Source organism: Ipomoea nil, unplaced genomic scaffold (genome assembly GCF_001879475.1).
Source record: "Ipomoea nil cultivar Tokyo-kokei standard unplaced genomic scaffold, Asagao_1.1 scaffold2165, whole genome shotgun sequence".
Taxonomy (NCBI): domain Eukaryota; kingdom Viridiplantae; phylum Streptophyta; class Magnoliopsida; order Solanales; family Convolvulaceae; genus Ipomoea; species Ipomoea nil.
In genome coordinates, this window is record NW_017618593.1 from 472,871 (window position 1) to 480,515 (window position 7,645).

The 7,645-nt window shown below is 39.9% G+C and overlaps 1 protein-coding gene across 2 annotated transcripts; it reads left to right on the forward strand.

The window, feature by feature from the left end:
- Window positions 1-1,703: 1,703 nt before the first annotated feature.
- LOC109149989 (transcription termination factor MTERF5, chloroplastic-like) lies at window positions 1,704-5,383 on the forward strand. 2 transcript variants are annotated; one of them, XR_002049065.1, is made up of 6 exons: window positions 1,704-1,875; window positions 2,061-2,156; window positions 3,109-3,158; window positions 3,276-3,491; window positions 3,655-4,845; window positions 4,928-5,383. XR_002049065.1 is itself a non-coding variant. In XM_019297978.1 (5 exons), exons 1-5 carry the CDS (start codon window positions 1,799-1,801, stop codon window positions 4,767-4,769), a joined length of 1,554 nt encoding a protein of 517 aa, XP_019153523.1. In that variant the 5' UTR covers window positions 1,704-1,798; the 3' UTR covers window positions 4,770-5,383. The 2 variants fall into 2 exon arrangements, 1 of the variants encoding a protein (XP_019153523.1); XM_019297978.1 differs by having other exon boundaries at window positions 3,655-5,383.
- Window positions 5,384-7,645: the final 2,262 nt, after the last annotated feature.

The following is a 7,645-nucleotide window of genomic DNA, read 5'->3' on the forward strand; positions in this document are numbered from 1 at the left end:
GTTAACCGAAGTTTTAAAATTCTTTTAACCATTAACTGAACCGAAAAAGTTCGGTTCGAAAACGGTTAACCGAACTTTGTCGGTTCGGTCGGTTAACCGAAAATTATCCGAAGTTTGCACACCCCTAGTGTTTAGCCTCTAAGTGGCTTGGCAACTTTCTATTATTGAAATGTTGTTGCCATTAGATGAATTGAGCCCAATTTGACCATTTCAGCAATTCTGAAATTTTGGTATAACTCTTCTTTGCTCTCTGTTCAGTTTTAATGCATTTGTTTTATTGGTTGGCTGTGATGAAGCTTCCACTGGTTGGAGCTCCCACACACAACCCTTAGGAGAGGTGGAAAGACATGGAAATTGAAGGTTCAAAAAAAGATCAGCGCTTTCATATGGCTTCTTAAGCAAAGGTGACTCATGACAAACGCAGAGAGAACACGAAGATGGTTCACAACTGATGCTAGATGCCCTAACTGCAATGGTCATGAAGAGGATGCTGACCATTGTATCAGGAGATGTGTTAAAGGCTATGAGATCTGGGAAGTACTTTTACCCTATGGGGCTAAAGATAAGTTTTTAGTATGGATTTTGATTGCGGGCTAACTCATAATGTGACAGGAAAAATGGACAGTAATAGAGGTGGAAAATGGGGAGAACTCTTTGCTCTCACTACATGGTGGATCTAGAGATGGAGATGCGACAAAGCTTTCAATAATGAAGCCCGGGACTTGAACATGAAGATACATTGGTTGTATGAGAAACACAAGGAGATGGAAAAAGCCTTTGCCAGGAGAATCTCGACAGGTGCTAGTCAAAGCAAGACCAAAACGTCGACACAGCCTCAGGAGGGTTGGACCATGGTCTATGCTGACGCATCCTTCATATCACCTTAGTTGGCTACGGGGTGTGGAGGAGTCATACGCAACTGCAATGGAGACTGGGTCGGAGGATTTAGCTACACAACCAATGCTACCCATGCAACAGAAGGTGAACTTTGGGTGGTGTATTTTGGATTCAAATGGGCCTGGAACCATGAGAGAAAGAAATTACTCATCTTGAGCGATTCAAAGTAGGTGGTTGACTGGATCATCAAAGGCCCCAAACCTTTAGGTCCCTGTGCGAGAATCGTGGAGTTGTGTAAGGAATGACTTTCCAAGAACTAGGAGGTCAAGTTTAACCACACGCACCGGGAATTCAACGACGTGGTTGACTGGCTTGCTAAGATTGTACCGAGGAAGCATTGCGATTAGATCAAATACCTTGAGCCCCTGGAGAACATTAGAGACTTCCTTGATAAGGATAAGGCTATGAAGGCTTTCCATTAGAATAGCCTTCAGTGGCCAAGGACCTTGTGGTCTAGTGGCACAAAGTTGCTTTTCTATATAGGAGGTTGTGGATTTAAGCTTTAGTGAAGGCGCTATTGACTCTTTGTACTTCAGTAGGTTGAGAAAGTAGTTATGAATAGATACTGCATTGTAGCAGAGGCACTAATACTAAAAAAAGAAAGAAAAAAGAATAGCCTTACAGTGAGTTTTGGGTACCTCCGCCCTCTTCCCAAAAAAAAAAAAAAAAAGGAAATCAACTGAAGGGGAAAAGCGATAGATTTCCAAACCTGAGGGATCTGTAGGATAATTTCCCACTTTCTTCATCACTGGCGTTCCCGCTGCTAATAGTTGAGCGCAAGGGGACAAAGCATATATGTGGTCCAAAACACTCCTCCGCTCTCAATCAGATTTTTCCCCTTTCTTCAAACTGCAAATATCTTCCATGTTCACAGACTGAGATACAACCCAGCTCTACAGCAATGATATCCTCTATGCAGCACGTCCGATGCCCCGGGCTTGCGTTTCTTGAAACAACATCTCTACCCATTAATTATCCGTAAGTTGTTCAAATTATTCTCTGCTTTTTTATGTTTTGGCGTATTGATGGTTTTGTGGGTGCCCAGCCCTTGTTCTACCTTGTTTTACTTCAATGTTGCAGCATATATTATTAGTAATGGAGGGCTGCAAGTTTTATTGTGAAACTTTAACCCGCAAATATCTTCCCTTCCATGTTCACAGAAGAGTAACAGAGTCGATGATGTCCTGTATCCATGTCCGATGCCCCCCCAGGCTGTGGCTGGGCCTTGCGTTTCTTCCAAAGACACCTTCACTCATTAGGTATCCTCCGTCACTTCAAATTTCTTACTCCAAATTTTTTGCTATCTCTTCTTATATTTATGCGCAGTATTTTCAACAAAGATAGAGCAGTAACAGATTCAAGAAAAATTGACCCTTTTATACTTTCGTGGATGCCCCTTTCAATACTTTTTTGTTAGATTCAAGAAAAACTGACATATTTATAGGTGGAAGCATTATTAATGAAGTTTGTGAAATGAATCACCATTAGCTTAATTCTTGACATTATTGTTCTGAGTGTTTGAAGTTTAATTTGGCCTATATTACCTGGGGTGTTTGACTGTAATAGGTAAATTTCACTTTGCATGGACAAAAATAGGCAGATTTCAAATGTTGGACAAAAATGGGTGAATCTTGTTTGGGAAATGCTATTCTGTCAAACTTTGTCAGTAAGGCATTCTCCAAATGTGTTTCTGGCTTTTTACATGGGAAATTAAATAATGTGTTTGGTGTTATTCTTAATTCTCCAGAAATACGCCATCTTTTTTCTACATGAAACGCATTTTCAAAATGTATTTCTTATATTATACAATGGGAAACTCCAAATCAGTTTCTTATAAAATATGGGTTTTCTCTTCTTACCCAATATCAGAAGAAACACATTAGGCATCCCTAATATTCTTCACTCTGTAGCAGCACCTCCAGGCTCCAGCCACTAGTCACCATTGTCGCGCTGGACTCTGTACTGCACATTCCGCTTGCTTGTTGCCCATTTTTGTCCGACTTTTAAAATCTGCCTATTTTTGTCCATGCCAAGTGAAAAATGGCTATTACCGTCAAAAGTCCATATTTTCTGTTATGATCTTTTTGAATTCCTTATCAACCTCCTCAAGTAAGGTAAAAATCATTTGCCATTCAGTATGTACAGTATATGAATAAACTCCATGGTTGGTGATGTACATGTAATTCTGTTTTATATTTTATTTCTTTACAGAAATAGGGTGTTGTTTCCTCGAAATGTTTTCTCTTGCCCAGCAAAGTTTGGTAGGTTACTGATGCTTCCAACTTTCTACATAACCATTTCATAGACTTATTGCAGCATGACAAAGAAAAAAAAGTATATTCTACGAGTGCTCTAAGTTTTGCTTTGATAATTAACAGCTGAATCTGAGCTAGAAGGCTCTTTTAGCTTCAGGACGGTGCCCCCAAACCTGGTAGCAGCAGAGAAAGAAGAAGCCAAGGCGGTGTTGACCTTATTTCTGAAGAAACAAGGCTTAAGCAATGCAGGTTCGGCAAGAATTATAAAAAAATCAGAAGCCTTCATTGATCACCTTGTCTCACGGCTTCACTCCATTCATAAGTCTCATTATCTTGTTGGTATGGTTCAAGCCTCAAGGAGATTGGTGTTTTTTTTTCGTTCGTCTATTTTGCCAATTTGTCTTCCCTTTGCCTCTCTGAATCTGTTACTGCTCTATCTTTATTCCACTTACTACACTAACGTCATCTATTTTTGTTCTGTTGTCAATTTATGACACTGCAGGCAGGGAACTTACGACACTTGAGATCAGGGATGCCCTTATCCCGTACCTTGAAACCCTTCACGAGGAATATGGAGACATTCTGGTAGATGTTGTAGAAAGCTACCCCAACCTTCCCGTTAAAGTTGAAGAGAAAGAAGAAGAAGATATTCATAAGCCTCCTCTTCCAACTACACCATCTTCTCCCCCTAGTACTATCCTCGATTCCAAGAAGCTTAAGGCCTTGGCTCGTGTGACTGATCCTGGTCCAAAAAGGAAGCTCCCTTCATATGTTCCATACCTCGCGGAGCTTGGAATGGATCTCGAATTGATTAGAAAAATTACGCGTAAATTTCCAGCATTTGCTTTCTACAGTTTGGAGGGAAAAATTAAGCCAGTGGTTGAATTTCTTCTTGAACTCGGAATACCAAAATCACAGGTTGCCACCATTCTCACCAAGAGACCTCAACTTTGTGGAATCAGCCTCTCAGAAAATTTGATTCCCACCATGACATTTTTAGAGAACTTGGGAGTAGACAAAAGGCAATGGGCAAAAGTTATATACCGATCCCCTTCACTTCTTACTTACAGCAAGCCAAGATTGAAAGTGACTGTTGACTTTTTGTACGAAATGGGTCTATCGGCTGAGAGTGTGAGCAAGGTTCTAACTCGCTGCCCAAACATTATTAGTTATAGCGTGGAGGACAAACTAAGGCCTGCAGCAGAGTACTTCCGTTCCTTGGGGGTTGATGTTGCAACTATCCTATATCGATGCCCTCAAACTTTTGGTCTAAGCATCAACACTCATATAAAGCCCACAACAGAATTCTTCGTGGACAAGGGGTACAGCGTGGCAGAGGTTGCGAGTATGGTGTCAAAGTATGCCGCCTTGTATACTTTTAGCTTGGCTACATTGGTCTTGAAATGGGATTTCTTTTTGACCATGGGTTATCCAAAGTCGGAATTGATCAAGTTTCCTCAGTATTTTGGTTATAGTTTGGAAGAAAGGATCAAGCCTAGGTATGCCATTATGGTAGATAATGGCGTGAGGCTGTTATTGAACCAGTTGCTGTCTCTGTCAGATGACGAGTTTGACAAAGCTTTGAAGAAGAAACTGAAGAAGCTAGATGAAAATTAGCATTGCTTGTTTTCTCGTGGGAATGAATCACAAGAAACTAGCTCTTATATGGAATTTAGGCTTCAGACGTGTTCATGTAAGTAAATGCCAACATGACGCTTTCTGGTGATATGCAGTTGGAGAAAACTGATTGAATGCACTTTTCCTATTTGCATTAGGTTGCGAGAAACTGTCAACAACAACTGGCCTGAAGCCTTTTTAACCTTCTAATCAACTGGTTTCTTGCTAAACGGTAAGTGTTCTCTCCGGGAGTTCAACACTAAGAAAGTAAGAAAAAGTATCCACCACATATACGCCATTGTTTTCAGGCATAGCTTCTCTGTTGTAGCTTTGATATATGCGAGCCATCATTGTTTTCTTGGTGACAGAAACCATGGACAAAGGCAAAGTGAGTGACTGGGTGAGAGTTGGAAAATCTGGAAATTTTCATCATGTTATGTAGCCTAGTCATATGAATGTTTACTTCCTTCAGCTGTATGATATGATGTATGTCCACTATTGACTTGATGTATCTTGCAAATACTCTAACAGTACTGTTGATGAAATTGTAGTTAATGGAACTTGAATAATGCAAGTACTAGGTTGCAACTAGCAAGAGTTTTGCCCCTGAATCACAACTGCTTGTCTATTTCTCTGTTTTTCTTTTTGGTCTTTGCTCCCATAAATCTTACTACAAAGACAACCTAAATTCTTTTTACTTGATCTGTACACACTAGGGCTCTGTTTGGCATGTCTATTTGAAAAACTAGTTGAAAGCTGAAAAACTAGTAGTTAATAAGTTAACTAATTGAAATTAAAGTGTTTGGTAAAATTAATTGTTAAATTAGATGATAAGTGTAAAAAGACAAAGGATAAATTAAGATATTAGGATTTTAATTAATGAAGGGTAAATGGTATATTTTTTGTAAATTAATAAAGATAAAAAAGGAAAAGATAAAGTAAAGGTTTCTTTTCTCAAAAAAAAAAAAAAAAAAATAAAGTAAAGGTTTCTAGTGATTAAAATACAAAAAAAAAATAAAAAAATCTAGCTCTTGTAGCTCAATTGGTTAGAGCACCCGTTCTCTCAGCAAGAGCATAAGTGGGAAATTATTGCTTTCTGTTATTTTAGAAGTTAGATCTCAACAACACAATATAAGTAGATATAAGAAACTCATTTTGAAACTGGAATACATATATACTTACGAGACTCTAGTTTAAATTCAAAATCAAGACTCAAGGCATATTAACCGACTCAATATCATAGAATAATCATAAGAACTAATATGCGTCCTAAACATGCAATGCAAGACATAACAGACAGATAATCATGCAAGTAACGAGTAGAGACAACTAAGGCATTCAATACAAACAATTAGCAAGTAGTCAACCAAGCACACAAATCATCCTCCAACCTTATACCAAGTTCCAACCGTATAACTCCCCTCCGTCCTTATATCAGTTCCAACCTATACCTCCAGGCCACCCTTATATCCCCACCCCTTATGCCTCCGGGCAACTACATGCCCCCACCGACGAACCCACCTTTCAACCACCAACATATCAAGGGGTTAGCGCATATAGCTCTAACATGACACCGCAGTACTTATAACCTGGCCCAATACTCAACGACAAGCTAGTCGAAGGTGGGTGTGTGCCTTTAGCACATCACCGTTATGGTCTGTACCTTTAGTACAACAATCGAGCACAAGTGGTGCCAACAGCCAACAGTTTATTTCCCACTAATCATAATCTCATCAATATCATCATCATCATCATCAGTTATACTGGCCATTGCGCAATGACCACGATACTCATCATCATCAATCAATCAACACGTAATCACATAACAAGCAAGACACAACAACAATGACACGTATCACACATAAGATCCTAGAATGATGCCTAAAACACCAACGTGACTCATACACAACAAACGGGGTACAACGGGACACGAGGAAACATTAAACGGGGAAAAACACCACGAACCACCATCAATTTCCAGCGGGTGGGCGGCGGGTGGAGGACCACCCGCCGGCGGGCAGTTGTTAGCCCGCCGGCTGCCCGCTGGAGATCGGGCAAGGGCAGCGGGTAGGTGGTGGGCACCCCTGCCCCCACCTACCCCCCACTGACTCCTAGGTAATATTTCGGTCCCGGGATCTTTCGTGGAACCCAGAACCATGTCCAGACACATTCAAGCACATAAAGACAACACCACGTATTCAATTAACGGAATTAAACCAAGAATCACACCAAATACATCCTGACACGATTCCTAAACATGTCAAGACTCAACATAAATCACATAATGATCCAGGGACATTTGGAATCAAAAGAACATCAAGAAACCTATATGCAAAGTCCTAACAAGTCCTAGGTTAGACTCAACACCCGATCATGCAAAATCCCACCCAAATATACCAAGAACATCATAATACGAAATCCATGTTATAACCCTAGGGCTCTAGACATAATCAAAATACAAGATCGTTCATATAATTAATCACAGTATCAAGAACATCAAGATTATCACATAAACATCAAGATTATCACATAAACATAATAAAAACCATAGACAAAGCTCTATCAAGACTCAAGCACAGAATCATATATCAAAGGAGCCAATAAATAAGATATAACAAGGAAAATATGTTTTGTTGAGACATGGATTACCTCTTAGCCTTAATCAATATCCTTGGCTACTAAGGTTCTTTCTCTAAGATCTTCTTTCCGTGGATTTTCCTACGTTTGATGGCAGGGGGATTTCTCTGTGGGTTTCTCTCTGGGAATGTCTTGTGTGGTAGAATTAACTGTGGTAGGGTTTCTAAATGTTTCCTAAGTCCCTATATATAGATTTAGGAGTCCCATCTAGGGTCTGAATAGTAAGGGTCCACTTATCC

Coding starts and splice junctions, on each gene's coding strand:
- LOC109149989 (XM_019297978.1), top strand. CDS start 1,799: ATGATATCCTCTATGCAGCACGTCCGATGCCCCGGGCTTGCGTTTCTT. Junction 1,876..2,060: donor TCTCTACCCATTAATTATCC/GTAAGTTGTTCA, acceptor TGTTCACAGAAG/AGTAACAGAGTCGATGATGT. Junction 3,492..3,654: donor TAAGTCTCATTATCTTGTTG/GTATGGTTCAAG, acceptor ATGACACTGCAG/GCAGGGAACTTACGACACTT.